The sequence below is a fragment of the Dermacentor andersoni genome, chromosome 3 (genome assembly GCF_023375885.2).
Source record: "Dermacentor andersoni chromosome 3, qqDerAnde1_hic_scaffold, whole genome shotgun sequence".
NCBI classification, from domain to species: domain Eukaryota; kingdom Metazoa; phylum Arthropoda; class Arachnida; order Ixodida; family Ixodidae; genus Dermacentor; species Dermacentor andersoni.
In genome coordinates this window covers 197416215-197432745 of record NC_092816.1, presented here as the reverse complement: position 1 = coordinate 197432745, position 16531 = coordinate 197416215, and the positions used below count along the sequence as shown (strand labels likewise).

At 50.0% G+C, this 16531-nt stretch overlaps 1 protein-coding gene across 1 annotated transcript in view; it reads left to right on the top strand.

The window, feature by feature from the left end:
* The window catches only part of Pi3K92E (phosphatidylinositol 3-kinase 92E), a 171011-nt gene that overhangs the window by 145755 nt on the left and 8725 nt on the right, over nt 1-16531 (top strand). Inside the window, exons 15-17 of the mRNA XM_050172442.3 lie at nt 60-178; nt 6821-6930; nt 8350-8428. Coding sequence (XP_050028399.2) covers nt 60-178; nt 6821-6930; nt 8350-8428 — 308 coding nt within the window. The remainder of the gene's footprint in view (nt 1-59; nt 179-6820; nt 6931-8349; nt 8429-16531) is intronic.

Sequence of the window (16531 nt, the reverse complement as noted above, 5' to 3'; positions counted from 1 at the left end):
AGCGAAGGCGTAAGGGGTGTTGTCTTTGTCCTCTCTTCGCACGAACCGTGTCAAGACAGGACAGCCGAGACAAACTGGTGGCCTCGATGCGGGAGAGCATGGCAAAGGAGACTTTTCGGGCCACCTTCCGCAACCTGTGCAGCCCACTTGATCCGTGCCACGTGTTCAGCCACATCAAGTGAGGCTGAGTTTTAGTTACCTAGCTTCATTGTTCCACGATATTGACACGTGTACTTATATTTATCGGGCGACCACGTTTCGCCGCCTAACAAATCTTATCGCACAGCGCGGGACGCGCTTGCATGTATCCGAAGTTTCTGGAAAGTTATCGATGCTTCTATCCGCAGTCTGTTGTCGCCGAACCTTGTGTTATCTGATTTATTCGCCTGACGCGAATGGTGTAGAACTTTGTGGAAAGCACGCGGGTCCGAACGATTAGTCTGGAACATTCGACGACTGTTCTTTAAAAGCCGACGCGCTTGACCCGCTGATCAGATTTCCGACGATCGCCGACTGTGTTCGCCGCTTTCGTTGTGTTATAAGTGTAGCCTGTTTTGTGGGCACAAGTTCGCCCAATAAAACTTAGTTTTCTCGTTCACAGTATTGCTACTGTGTTCTTCTACGTCACCACCACGTGACATCTGGTGGAGGTGCTTTTCGTCCATGTACCGGACGCCCCCGACAAGCCGTGATCCAAGCCCGGACCGCAAAGAGAGCACCAACGTAGTCCTGGACCAGCGAGCAAGCCGTCGTCTACAACAGCTGCCCCCGGAGCACGGACTTCTACCTGAGAAGCCCAAGAAGATTGTGGCCAAGACAACCACGATGGCTGCCCCAGTGTCACCCATCGTACTTCAACAACCCAGGGAGCCCCCTACCTTCCGTGGAGCTACGTCAGAGGATCCTGAAACCTGGCTCGAAACCTTCGAAAGGATCTCGACCTTCAATAACTGGACCTCTGAGGATAAGCTACGACACGTGTACTTCTCCTTGGAAGATGCCGCGAGGACTTGGTTCGAAAACCGGGAGTCCACCCTAGCAACATGGGACCTATTCCGCAGTAACTTCCTGAGGACGTTCACGAGCGTTGTCCGAAAAGAAAGGGCCGAAGTTCTACTGGAAACCCGAGGCCAACTACCCAATGAGACCATCGCCATCTTCACAGAAGAGATGACCCGTCTTTTCCGGCACGCCGACCCGGAAATGTCCGAAGAGAAAAAAGTGCGTTTCTTGATGCGAGGCGTAAAGGAGGAACTTTTCGCCGGAATGGTAAGAAGCCCACCGAAGACCGTCGACGAGTTTCTTCGTGAGGCGACGAGCATCGAGAAGACACTGGAATTGCGGAACCGGCAATTCGACCGCCGCACCAAGCCAACAAGCTACGCCGGAATTCAATCACTGGCCACGGACGATCTGTGCGAGACCATCAGGGCCATTGTGCGCGAAGAACTGCGCAAGGTCTTGCCATCGTCGCAGCCTCAAGTGGCCTCGATCGCCGACATCGTGAAAGAAGAGGTGCACCGATCGCTTGGAGTTCCTGAGGTGCAACCACAAGTACCGCAGCCTCAGCCAGAAGCGATGACTTACGCCGCCGTCGCACGCCGTCAAGGTCCCCCTCCGCGACCGCATCAGGGCCCTGCAACGCCCCAATTCCGTCGTCCGCCGCCGCCGCCAGTACGACCACCCGTCGCCCAGCGCACCTACGCGAGGAAGACGGACATTTGGCGCGCCCCCGACCACCGCCCGCTCTGCTACCACTGCGGCGAAGCCGGCCATGTTTACCGCCGATGCCCATACCGCGAGCTGGGATTGCGAGGCTTCGCCGTCAACGCACAGCGCCCGAGGGAAGGTGAACGCCCTCGTGACATCGCCGACTACCTCGCCGCTACTAAGTGGAGCCCTCGACGACCGTCCCGTTCGCCGTCACCAGGCCGCTACCTGTCGCCACAGCGCCGACCATACACTGGCCCAGCCCGGGGCCGGTCCGTCAGCCCATATCCGGAAAACTAAAAGCAGCAACCGATGGAGGTGCGGTTGCTGTTCGTCGAACTGACGAAGATCCTCCGCCGCCGACGAAGACGCCGAAAAGCCTATCTCGACGACATAACAACGACGACACACCGCCGTCCCGACGAAGTCTAGCAGGAAAGAACACGCTGACGAAAGACCACCTAACGACGCCACGTACCAACCACAGGTCAACGCGACGCAGCCGTGATCCGACGCCGAGGCGTAACTGCAACGCAAGACAAAGAACCACCGACCTCGACGTGCTTCTCGACGGCCACGCAGTCACCGCCTTAGTAGACACCGGAGCCGATTACTGTGTCATGAGTGGACCCATCGCAGCCCAATTGAAGAAAGTTAAGACTGCATGGGAAGGCCCGTTAATTCGGACCGCTGGAGGACACCTAATCACGCCGAGTGGTATCTGCACGGCAAGAATTACCATTCATGACCGGACTTACCCTGCCACCTTCGTTATCCTGCAACAGTGTTCACGAGACGTCATTCTCGGCATGGACTTCCTGAACCAACACGGCGCAATCATCGACCTGAAGTCGAAGTCAATAACGCTGTCGGAAGATCAAGCGATACCGCCGGAGAGCTGTCGTAGTCACCGCGCCTTGAGTGTGCTCGAAGATCAAGTGAGCATCCCGCCTCGCTCCAGCATTTTTATTTTGGTCGGCACCGAAACACCCGCTGACGTAGAAGGCGTCATCGAAGGCGACCAACGTTAATTGCTCGACCGTGAAATTTGCGTCGCAAGAGGGATCGCTCGACTGCACGGAGGAAACACGAAAGTGTTGCTGACAAACTTCAGCCAGGAGTTCAAGCACATCAACAAGGGCACGACGATCGCATACATCGAGGAAATTCAGGAAACCAGCGATGCCTTTGTCCTCTCGGATTCTGTTGCATCTACCCCGACGACCGTAGTTCCCGAGCCAGACTTCGACATAAATCCAAGTCTCCCCGTGATTAAGCAGCAACAGCTCAGAAGTCTGCTTCGACGATACAAAGACTGCTTTTCGACGTCATCGAGGATTCGACAAACACCAGTCGCAAAGCATCGCATAATAACCGAAGAGTGCGCTCGACCACTACGCCAGAGCCCTTACCGAGTTTCGACGCGAGAACGCGAAGCTATAAGACAACAAGTCGACGAAATGCTGCGCGACGACATCATCCAGCCGTCGAAAAGCCCGTGGGCGTCTCCAGTTGTTTTAGTGAAGAAAAAGGACGGAACCCTACGTTTCTGCGTCGATTATCGTCGACTGAACAAAATCACGAAGAAAGACGTATACCCCCTCCCACGGATAGACGATGCATTAGATCGGCTCTGCAATGCTAAATACTTCTCATCGATGGACCTCAAGTCTGGCTACTGGCAAATAGAAGTCGACGAAAGGGATCGCGAAAAGACCGCCTTCATCACGCCAGACGGCCTCTATGAATTCAAGGTTATGCCATTTGGACTGTGCTCGGCGCCTGCAACGTTCCAGCGCGTGATGGACACGGTTTTAGCAGGATTGAAGTGGCAGACCTGTCTTGTTTACTTGGATGACGTCGTCGTCTTCGCCGGAAATTTCGACGATCACCTTAAGCGGCTTGCGACAGTATTAGAGGCCATCAAGTCATCAGGGCTCACTCTGAAGCCTGAAAAGTGTCGCTTCGCTTACGATGAGCTTCTATTCCTAGGCCACGTCATCAGCAAATCTGGAGTACGCCCCGACCCGCAGAAGACAGCTGCCATCGCAAAGTTCCCGCAGCCAATCGACAAGAAGGCAGTGCGCAGATTCCTTGGCATGTGTGCCTACTATAGGCGCTTTGTCAAGGACTTTTCACGCATCGCGGAGCCGCTAACACATCTAACGAAATGTGATGTCGAGTTCAAGTGGGAAACGCCGCAGGCCGACGCATTTCAAGAACTCAAACGACGCATGCAGTCGGCGCCGGTACTTGCACACTTCGACGAGGACGCCGATACTGAAATCCACACTGACGCCAGTAGCCTAGGCCTCGGTGCCGTCCTAGTCCAGAGGAAAGACGGACTTGAACGGGTGATATCTTATGCTAGCCGGTCGCTGTCAAAAGCGGAAGGCAATTATTCTACGACTGAAAAGGAATGCCTCGCCATCATTTGGGCTACAGCAAAATTCCGCCCTTACCTCTATGGCAGGCCATTCAAAGTCGTCAGCGACCATCACGCGTTGTGTTGGCTAGCTAACTTAAAGGACCCTTCAGGACGGCTGGCGCGGTGGAGCCTCAGATTGCAAGAATATGACGTCACCGTAATATACAAGTCCGGAAGAAAACACTCTGACGCCGACTGCTTATCACGCGCCCCCATCGATCCCCCGCCGCAAGACGACGAGGACGACGACGCCTTCCTTGGAATAATAAGCGCGGAAGACTTCACTAAACAGCAGCGAGCAGACCCGGAGCTAAAAGGCCTCGTCGAGTACTTGGAAGGGAACACCGACGTTGTCCCTAGGGCATTTAAGCGCGGGTTGTCTTTGTTCACGCTACAAAACAACCTGCTCGTGAAGAAGAACTTCTCACCAGTCCGCACCAGCTACCTTCTTGTTGTACCGTCAGCGCTGCGTCCAGAAGTACTGCACGCCCTACACGACGATCCAACCGCTGGGCACCTTGGATTCTCCCGGACGCTGTCGAGGATACAGGAAAGGTATTACTGGCCGCGTCTGACCGCCGACGTCGCCCGTTACGTCAAGACATGCCGAGACTGTCAGCGGCGCAAGACACCACCGACAAGGCCAGCAGGGTTACTACAGCCGATCGAACCTCCTCGTCGACCATTCCAGCAGATTGGGATGGATTTGTTGGGGCCGTTTCCGACGTCAACATCCGGGAATAAGTGGATCGTCGTGGCGACGGACTACCTCACCCGCTTCGCTGAAACTAAAGCTCTACCAAAAGGCAGCGCAGCCGAAGTGGCGAAATTTTTCGTCGAGCACATCCTGCTGCGACATGGTGCCCCAGAAGTCCTCATCACCGACAGAGGAACGGCTTTTACAGCAGAGCTCACCCAAGCCATTCTGCAATACAGCCAGACAAGCCACAGGAGGACAACTGCCTACCACCCGCAGACGAATGGTCTCACGGAACGCCTGAACAAGACCCTCGCCGACATGCTAGCAATGTACGTCGACGTCGAACACAAGACCTGGGATGCAGTCCTGCCGTACGTAACATTCGCTTACAACACGGCGGTGCAAGAAACAACACAGATCACGCCGTTTAAGCTGGTTTACGGCAGGAATCCGACGACGACGCTCGACGCCATGCTGCCGCACGTCACTGACGAGGAAAATCTTGACGTCGCTAGCTATCTCCAGCGCGCCGAAGAAGCCCGACAGCTCGCCCGCCTGCGGATCAAGAACCAGCAGAGGACCGACAGCCGACACTACAACCTCCGACGACGCTTTGTCGAGTACCAGCCCGGTGACCGTGTTTGGGTTTGGACCCCTATACGCCGACGAGGACTGAGCGAGAAGCTCTTGCGTCGCTATTTCGGACCGTACAGGATCATCCGACGTATTGGCGCACTGGACTATGAGGTCGTGCCAGACGGCATTTCGCTGTCACAGCGGCGCCGCTCACGACCTGAAATTGTCCACGTTGTGCGACTCAAGCCGTATCACCAGCGTTGACGAACTTTGGGACTTCGCATAACTGACCTTTGGACTTGATTTCTTTTCGTTGTTTTGTTACTTATGTTTAATAAGTGTCCTTTTGTGTTTCGCTCTCTTATATTTGTAGCATCGGGACGATGCTATTTAAGAGGGGGGTATTGACACGTGTACTTATATTTATCGGGCGACCACGTTTCGCCGCCTAACAAATCTTATCGCACAGCGCGGGACGCGCTTGCATGTATCCGAAGTTTCTGGAAAGTTATCGATGCTTCTATCCGCAGTCTGTTGTCGCCGAACCTTGTGTTATCTGATTTATTCGCCTGACGCGAATGGTGTAGAACTTTGTGGAAAGCACGCGGGTCCGAACGATTAGTCTGGAACATTCGACGACTGTTCTTTAAAAGCCGACGCGCTTGACCCGCTGATCAGATTTCCGACGATCGCCGACTGTGTTCGCCGCTTTCGTTGTGTTATAAGTGTAGCCTGTTTTGTGGGCACAAGTTCGCCCAATAAAACTTAGTTTTCTCGTTCACAGTATTGCTACTGTGTTCTTCTACGTCACCACCACGTGACAATATTGCATATTGATTAATGTTGAGGTCTGAAGGCCACTCAAGGCGCCGGCTAAAATGTGAGGTCTATAGTGATATGGTTGTGGGTGGTGTGCGTCCGCAGGAACGCCGTAGAATCTGGACGTAGCGATTGTAATGTATGTCGTACTGTTCGCGATCGTTTAGACTTAAAAAAATATGACTGAAACTTTAGGCTTGTGATCACGCTTAAGTAGCTGTGTTTAGTGCAAATTCGTAGGCACATAATTCTTTGCATTTACTTGTGTTATAGTTAAACTTACCACTAATAATTTATCACTAAATCATTCAACCGTTACGTGCGCGTAAGGGTTGGCAGCTAGACGAGCAGTTAATGTTGTTTAAATTGATATTTTAATGCTTATGCTTATAATAACACGTCATAGGACTCGCACATAAAACGACATTCCTTGTATGCAATAAACAGCAATAACTTCAAAAACTGTTCAAGCCGCCAAATTTTCTCTTACGCTTGGCACAAAGTTATTGGATGAAGTTATTACACTTCTTGTAGGGTGTTGAGCGAATCTTTCTTCATCGTTAACGATTTTCTTTCTGTTTTCACAGGCCTGAAAAATGCCGGTTTATGGACTCCAAAATGAAACCGCTTTGGCTAGTTTTCGAAAATAGCGACTCTGCCGCAGAAGACATTGCCATCATCTTCAAATACGGGGATGGTAAGTTGGCTGGAATATTAGCTGCTGAAAAAGAAGGAATATAACAATAATCCTAAATAATAATAATAATAATAATAATAATAATAATAATAATAATACATCCAATCACCCTAAATTAAACAATGTCATCTAAACAAATAAGCGTTCTGGAGATACAAAAAGTGATTGCGCACACAATAGAAATGAAAACTAAGTTGCACATGGTGACAAAATGGGCGAAAAAGACTGTGCACTCAACAGAATACTTAAGAACAGTACAGTATGCTCATTTTTTAATTTGAAGGGTTTTTCTTCAAAATATGCAATGACTGCCATGATGGAGACTTGCTGTACTCAATTCAGAGAACCCACGACGTAAAAACGGTAAGACGGTGCATGTTCTTGGAAAGGGACTGCAAAGAACACGCGCTACTGCATTAGCGTGGCAGACTATGCAATCAGTTAAGGGGATTTCTCCTGCCACGTTATCAGAATTTTCATGTGCAGGGCAAGTACTCCGTTTGTAAACGTTGTGTGCATAATGGTTCCTGCGCAACGATTGGAACAACTTCAGTTTTCTCCTAACAGGGAACACTGTGCACATTCACTGTAGTGTGCTTCGGCGCGCTTTTGCAAAGTAAAATAGCCAAACAATAAAACAACATTAGTCATCCATGGCACGGCGGCCGCATTTCGAAGGGGGCGAAATGCGAAAACACCCGTGTACTTAGATTTAGGTGCACGTTAAAGAACCCCAGGTGGTCGACATTTCCGGCGTCCTCCACTACGGCGTGCCTAAAGTGGTTTTGGCGCGTAAAACCCCATAATTTATTTCAATTTTTAATTTTAACATTAGTAATCGAGCACTATTTCTCTCTTCACCGAAACCTGCTGACCGCTTTTCTGGCCGATGCAGCTTGAAAAAATTCCCGTGCAACCCACCTGACACAGTGCAGGTGCTCCTTCTGCGCTGTCTCATCGTTGTGCGTTACGTCATATCATTTCAAAATATTTTCAAAAAAAAAACATTCCTGCGGAAGAGAAACGTTTGCTTTCTGCAACCGAGACACTAAATAGACGATCAGGAACACTATGTGATTTCCCATTTGAAACGTGCAATTTTAGATGACGTTAATGCATACAATGCTAATGCAGACGACGTTAATGCATCGAGTTTGTCTTAGTTACTTTAGCGAAATAATAACTTCAACTGTGTTTTGATAGCTTTGCGGTTTATAAATGCAGAAAGTTTCACAGAACACGTTTAAATTGCTCTGCGGACGACACACTGCCCAATTCCAGTACACCATACATTTATTATCACGCTTGTTAAAGCTTATGCTAGTTCACTGAACGCCGTGAGCACAAAATATGCCTGATAGTGAAGTAGATGGCCTTCTCGTTGACTCTTGTGGTATTACTTCCATAAAAAAACGGCAGATTTGCGGCAAGACATGCTAACGTTGCAAATGATTCGCATCATGGACAAGATCTGGAAGGACGAAGGTTACGACTTCAGGTAAGTGGGCCAATATTGTGTGCTCTCAATCTGTTGTGCTTCCGAGTCGAACGCAAGCAAAATATTAGGTGGCGGGCACCAAATGCAGTGACCTTCAGTAATTCGCAGGAGAGCAAAATGAAAATACAAGTAAGCTGAGCGTTTTCAATTGTGAACACCGGAATCACGTGCTGCGCATCTTTACGGCTGTCAGTTAAAGTGCAAGTCAACATATTTGTGAATCTGCAAAAGTCGAGGCAAGGTTGTTTGGTAAAAGCGTCAGTGAAGGCAATGGCGTCATTGCCCAAAATATTCGACCGTGTTTAGGCCTCAGGTGAAAGGGATGAGAATATTTTGCAGGTATACATATTAGAAAGGAGTTCCCGCTGCGCTGATGCCACCGCCGCTGGTTGGGGTGCATTACCTTCCAGTTGATTGTTATAAGTGCATCTGATTATGTCAGCCGACAGTGCATTACCGGCAGCAGCGGCCGCAAGCGGATGGAGCCAGAGTGCACGAAAATAAAAAAGAACAAAGAAAATAAAAAGAGTTGGCACATCTCACGCACAAGTGAGAATAGCTTATAAGTTTTCTTTGGCGTTTACTGAAATGACTATGCTTCTTATTTCTATGTAGCTCGGCGCTCCTAGTCCTATGCACTGTAGTTCGATTTTAATTATCAGGATGAGCCTTTAAATCTTGGCATGTTATCACAATGAGCGATGGGTCAAGAGTTGGTTGGTTGTAGGCATAGTTTAACAACTTCGGAAAATGAAGCTGCAAATGTAAAACTGCGAATGAAAGTGTACTGCGTAAATAAGAAGTGGAGCCAGACGAATGGGTGGTTAAATTTGACCTCAAGACAAAGGAGATAGAATTAATCGTTTAGAATGAATCGATATCAGAAAAATTATACCAAGAATAGTAAGGAAACTAGCATAGCATACGTTTCGCTGTTTGAAGGAGATTCGCTTTAAGACGCTCATGTGCGGTGTCATAGGCACACGTTCAAAGTCTTCAAAACCCGTATTCTAAAGTTTTCCTCCACTCAGCATTCCCGTTCGATTAAAGAGAATAGTTGGCAGTCTTTCCGCTCGACAGAAGCGGTAACTACGCTTTATTGATGCGAAAGCCTCAAATGACCCATTGAGCAGAAAAGCCGGCGTCTGTAAGAACGAAACAGCGCCTAAATTCCCATCGGTTGCAACGCGACGCCACGCCACATGCGCGTTTTGACGGAGCAGAGCTGCCGAAAGCTGACACCTGCAGGCCGCGCTGACGTGCCATGTGTTGCATGAGGACAGAGGGCATTGCCGCGACCAGTGCCTCCCACATTGAACAAGACTTGTGCACTTCTATCCCTTACGTCATGCTACGTCGCCCGACTGCCGTAGAATTTAATGAGGATGCTCCCCAGTAAGCCGCGATGGTTTGGACGTCACCGCTTCCGTTGCGCGGGGCTCTGCAATGAAAATTTCGCTCCAAGTAGCTTGATATAAAGTAGAGCGCACAGGCCTGCTATCTGGGAGGCGCTGCCGCGACGCGAAGTCACCCTCGCCCTCGCTTTCGGAAGCCTATGTTACCTGCGCGTTCCTTGACCGCGGAAGCTATCGTCTAGATTCTTACTTCACCTCGGTAATCGCTGTAAAGAAATAATGTGTGAAAGAATAAGAACAAACTCGAAATAAGAAGCGCTGGCGGTAGCGCGTTTCGAATCTACGACTTCACGCTTAGACGCCGAACTCGGCCTTACCCACCGGGCTAAACCAGCCAAGCGTCTCAACGCACTCGCTTGCCCAGGAGGAGTTTACAACTTGAAAAACCATTCAGCGGCGCTCAATTGGACGATAATGCTTTCGCATTCACAACTCAAAGAAGCGCTTAGGCGTCCTCCGTTTTTATTTAAAGTGCAGCTCTTAGGGGCCCGCTCTTGCGTCGAGCGTCGACGTAGCCAAACGAACGAGCGCCGCAAAGAATGAAACCTAACGCAGAGGTAGATGATAGAAAGGCGATAGCGCAGGAGGAGGTTGCAGCAGAACCTTGAGGCGGAGAGCGGAGGAGGATCAGGAAGGAAATGACCTGCGCATGCGCAGATCTGCCGGCGGCGTAGGCATCCGCAGCCGCTAGGGCGATTTCAGCTGCGTGTCTAGGAGCATTACGCTCGTCCTCGGCGTCAGCCGCTGAGGTCACTCCGCTGCACCAGCGTGTGTAACAGGGATCACTGCTCCTGCAAGGGGCGATGGCGATCGGCTATGAGTAAGGCTCGATGTGACGTTCCCTTGGGTGTTGTCGCCGCTTACACTGGTGGCACGACATTCCGGCGACGAATCGCGGCGCTCGTCGTTGCTGGAACGAAAGCGTGAGAAAAAAAAAAAAGCGTCGTGCTGTGCAATACGGGCTGCGCGGTGGCGAAGGCTACAATATGACACCAGAGTAGCGCGCGTCGTATCTATGGAAACAAAGCGCTGCATGAGCGGAGGTCTCTCTGCGGCGGCTGCTGTGAATCGTTCCCACACGTCACCCATGCACTGCCTCTCACGATTTCCCGATCAGTAAGCCTACTGGTCTTAAAGTTCATGACGCGTTTTGGATACTGTAGCGTATTTTCCATGTTTTCACTGTGAACAGGAATACTGCGTTTCAGGGAACTTTCTTGTGCCATAATGAAGTCATGTACCATGTTTTTGAAATGTGTAAACTGAATCTTTAAGTCAAGCACTTCACCATGAATCTCAACTTGACCATTTTGCATTTCTTCATAGAGTTCTTTCTGTGTGAAACCAGGTTCGCTTTCCAAATCACCGCATAAAATCAAACTAGCAGAAAACACTCCTATGCTATATTCCAAAAACGCTGAAAGCATGGCAGGACGATTGTACCACGAAAATGACTACGAAACGAACTCGCGTTGGAACTAACCTAGACAGGGCAAACATACACGTGAGTGGCATGGTGGCGCTGTGCTCGCCGTGCTCACAGAAGTCAAAGGTCTGAGGCGATCCCTCCATGGCCGTGTCTATCGATGAAGCGGCTCCCCCGCTGCACATTGGTAGCTGCCCATAGGTGGCCTCTTGCGCGGCGCGTGTTTGGTTGCGCAGGAGTGGTGGGCATATCGTTCAAAGATAATGGCTCCAGACGATCACGGATAGGCATTATGAAAGCCCACTGGTCCGCAGTGCAGAGACAAAGTTTGCGGATTTGCATGTGCCCGGCAGTTGGTAACGGCGAAGCCGAGGATTCCCTGCTCAAGGCAAAATGTGGACGTTAGTGCCATGGTCGTGTGGGATCTGCCATTCCCACCACATCGCTCCGTTGGGGAAGTGCTGCACGAGACAGATTGTACCCGTCAGCCAATATATCGCGAAATGAAAACATGCATAGAGCTGCACTCAAATATTTGATTAGGGAGTATATGTAAAGTATGTCTGTACTCTGAAATGATCCTCCACTCAACCGAATTGAGCACAGATGAGCCGGGGTCCATCCGCTACATTTTACAGCAAAGCTGTTTATGGCTGGGCTTCTGCGTATTTCTCGTGTGCGTGTGGAGCACCCGAGCGCCGATCCCAAACATAGTGCCGAAAAGGTCAAAGGGAATGTGACATACCCCTGTGGACTCCCGGTAGTGGGCTCCGCGGACCCCTAACACGTCCTTGAACTGCTATTGTTACATGTGGCACCCAAAGAGATCCCGGGCACAATGGTAAGAACAGATTTTATTCGAATGTTTACACCACAAGTAACCGAGAGAAAAGGTTGAACGTTGGCAAGAAAAGAAGGGCAGTCAAAAAGGAATAGACGTTGAGGTATATACAGCCAAGTTAACGCGCCGACATTAGGTCACTAACGGTGAGCGACGTGGCACTGGTAGATCTCCCGGGATGTGGTGATCATGTCGCTGACGGCCAGCCGCTTGAAAAGCTTGAGGTAGAACCGTGAGCAGATCCGCCGTATCACGGGGTCGTTGGCTGGGTCCGAAGAGCCCAAGGCTCCGACAATAACTGCGTGCACTGTCGCGCGCTGATATTGCCGTGCCAGAAAGAGCCGTGCAGGCTCGTACTTAGTGATCTTGGTGCGGCGTGCATCAGTGGACGCCTGCGGGAGGTTGTCGAAAGGACAGGAGACATGCAAGATGACCGCCTCCTCACCCCGTCCCAGGACGATGTCAGGGCGAAAATTGGTATGTCCGATTAGCCGTTTGTTGCATATGATGTTGAACCGATCCAGGCATGCCGTACGGATACGGATACGCAACACGATGATGTTGTGTCGCGCCGTGTACAGCGCACTCTTCGCCATGCAGTGACGTAGGACATGGCATAAGCGAACACCCTGCATCGCTGATCGAGTTCGGCCGTAATTCACATGCAGACCCCGTTGAGGCAAAAGAGGCTCTTGTCGGGTCTTAGCACAAGAGGCCGACCCACGGCAGCCATGTCTATGTTCACACCACCCTCTCGTTGTCGGCGTTCCATGTGCTTGCGTATCTAGTTTCCCTCCGCTATCCCGTGGAGGTGGACCCGTCGAGACGTCACGCCTGTCTACTTTCCTCCGGCGCCTGGGGATGACGGCCCCATGGTCCACGCGAATGACAATAAATATGCGTCCGTACCTTTCGTCACAATGACCACCGATCAAGACAATAAATTAGCTCGTACCTTTGTTCAAAATTCTGTGTCACCTCTGTGTCGTGTGCTAAACAGCTTCGCTGGCCATGCACCTTGACAGAATGGAATGCTTCATGATTTTTATTTTACATCCAAAATTTTCTTTTGAAATGGGGAATGTTGTGCTTTGGGGATAATCCTTACTGTGTGTTCCTGCCATCTGTCTTCGCCTTATTGCGCTGCCTCTTCAAGATCTTGAAAAGGGTCTGCAGCCGGCTAATAGACAACATTAGGTGGGCGTTCGCAAACGTCCGCATTCGCAGCGCGCGAGGGCGTGCGTACATAGCGAAGCGCGCGCTCGCGCACGAAACGGCAATAGCTGGCTGGACGCAATATTTGAGAAGGGGATTGCTGACTTGCACGCGTAGGAGTCATTAGTGTGTTACTGAGCGCCGTAATAAGCCAACTTCTGAAACTGTGTAGCCAATAGACAGCTTTAGATGGGCGTCTGCAGCAGCTGCGCGTGCAACTCGCAGCAGCTCTGCGACAGCGCATGCATGCGCAGTACGCATGAGCACTGCCGGTCTCTAGCGTGCTTCCGCAGCTTTTCAAAAGCTGCGTAGCGTCCGCTGCGGGCTCAGCAGGCTTTGCGGTACGTTTTAGTCTGTTTTCGCGTTTCCTCGAGAGCGCATTTTTCTATATGGCTCTTGCTCCGGCTTGTGGTTTGACTTTGGGGCGGCTGATATTGGCTACACCGTTTCAGACACTGATAGCGGCGCTGAGTAGCACTCTACCGGCTTCTGCGTATGCGTCAGCAATACCCTTCTATTACCGTTTCATGCGCGCGCGCTTCGCTACGTACGTACGACCTCGTGCGCTATGTGCGTGGGCGGGTGCGAACGCCCAACTAAAGCTGTCTAATATCAGCAGCCACGAAGTCAAACCACTAGAGGGACTAGTATCTTCGGCAAAAGTCGCATGGAAAAATGCGCCCTAGTAGACATGCGAGAACTTCCAGAATAGCCCACAGGGCCCGCTATGCAGCTTTTGAAATGCTGCGGGCGCACGCAAGAGACAGTGCGTGCTCCTACGCACTGTACATGTGCAATCTCGTCTCCGTGGGTTTCCTGCGTACGCAGAGCTGTTGAGGACGCCCAACTAAAGCTGGCCAGTACATTTGTGCGTGCTTTGTTCTCGCCGGTCTAGCTTTGTAGCGATAGACAGTAGGAAGGTCACTTCGCTGGCTGCTGCTGCCGCGTTTCCTCACACCACTTTTTAGCAGTGACCGTGCGAGATCATCGGGGGTGATGTATTCATGTGGGCTTGTGCGCGCTGGCACCATGTTTGTTAATTCAGTTAGTAAGCGAATGTCTGCAAGCTTATGCGGCCTATAAATCTACTATCCTTACTTCGTATAGCTGTCCACTACTTTGCTGTCGCGATCTTTGCTTGGCTTTTCGGAGAAAACTGCAACTTTTTTCGTATCAACATTTTTTTTTTGTGCACAGTATAGCGATTGCGCGCAGTTTGATACACCATCGGCATCCCTTGCTGTTAATTTCTGGCAGCATTACTATGGACGTCACTGAGCTTTCTTGGGCGCCGGTTAGAATAACAAAATGGGCGCTTTGATTAAAAAGCTCTGCATCTGGTGCCTTACCCCCTTAAAGACCGTAGCCTTTGTTTTCGGTGTATAAGCGTTTCCTGCAGCTCTTCCACTCGCCATTCTTCACCTTGTGCAGTAGAGAAGATGAATAAATCTTATATTTTTAGCTACAATTTAAACCACAGTAATAGGTGCCTACATATTCGGCCGAGGCATACTTTTTGCAGCAGTCTGTAATTCAGAACGCCGTGTTGAATGTGCTTCAGCCATGCTTCATGTAGTTGGAGGACTGGCTACAGTATGTTGTTGTTGTGAAGTCTTTTATCTGTGCGTTTTGCATTACGAGAACTTTACTGGAAGGTACACAGAATACGCGAACGCTCTATTCCCGTATAGGCATCTAGAGCACATGAGTGCTGTGCAGCGGAGCAAGTATATCAATATCCCAATGAAGGTTCTCGGTTTTAGTGATAGCGCTTGCGCTAAGACACAGCGAAATATAGTCGCAAAGTACGTATTACTACTCCTAGTACCGTGAACTGAGCAGCGCTCTCAACTGAGTCTTACTCTGAGTGTCTATGCTTCCTGCTGAGGGTCACGAGTTCAGGGTTCGTATACCTACTTACGGCAGTTCGTTTCTCAGAAGGCGGAATGCAAAATCACTCTGGTGCTGACATTTCAGTGGTTGCTAAAGACCAACTGTCACAAAATTTTGGACTACGTAAAAAGCCTAGTTTACTGTATCGGAGGTACAGAACAGCCTCCCAGTAAATCTTTGTGTGGTAGACACGCGCAGCTGCGTCATGAAAAACTAGCAGGCTATGCGTTTTTATTGCGGAACTGCCGCAAACGCTGCGATTATCGCTCGTCGGAAGTTAAACAGAACAAAGAAAGCCGTTAACCCTCGCAACGCCGACGCATGACCTCCGTGATTAGGGGATGCCGCGACGCGCATCTATAGAGAAACATACCTGCGTATAGTGCGGCCACTCGAACCGTTTCGCGACCGAGGAAGTATACGGGTCTGACCACACGCCAGCGATCACCGCTTACGTCTACGTCTACAGTGTTATGTTCACGTATCCCGTTCCCATAGAGACGTAGATGGTGCGTTGGTCATGTACCACTAGTTACGCCCACCTGGAGTTGGAGTTGGAGTTGGAGTTTATTTCACCACAGTGATTCAATGTTTACATATTCATACATGAGGCAAAGATACAATGTGTGGTGTGGAATGCGGGAAAAAAGCTGCGACATAAACGCAGCTTGACTGGCCCCACATCCCAGCAATACAAGGCAGAAAAGTGACAGCATTTGTAGTCATGGAAACAAGTAAACAGGCACATAAATGCATAGTGAAATTGGTACAGTAAGGAAATATAGTTATACAAAAACGAAAAAGGCATAAAAATTCGTACTCCTCGAGAAGACAAAAAAAAAGAATGGTAAAAATGCAGCATCTCATGCCGCATTTCTCGCACCAAGAAAACACATCAAGAAGTACATCATGTCAGTAAAAAAGATTGGACATATCCTGTCGCGAAAGAAGGCGTAATCGCTCAAATGAAAAATTGAACTTGTTTAGTATGTGGGGGAGTGAATATTTCAGCATTTGGAGACCATAGTTTGTTCGGCACCGAGGAACCTTCCAATAATCGCTCTGTCTAGTAGGTCGAGACGAGGTGCTGCGCTGTAAGCATGCTTTGGAGGTAAGATTATTATTTCCTTTGTTAAATTCAGTTTTCAAGGACACTAATAAACAATATTCATACATGTTATCAAATCTTAATACTTTGAATTTGTTGAATAAAGACGAGGTATGTGCATTATATTCGGTATTCGGCTTTTCCACGCATCGCCTCGCTTGTGCGGTAAGGTGTTTAGTTTACTCTGCAGGGACCATTTTGCTGT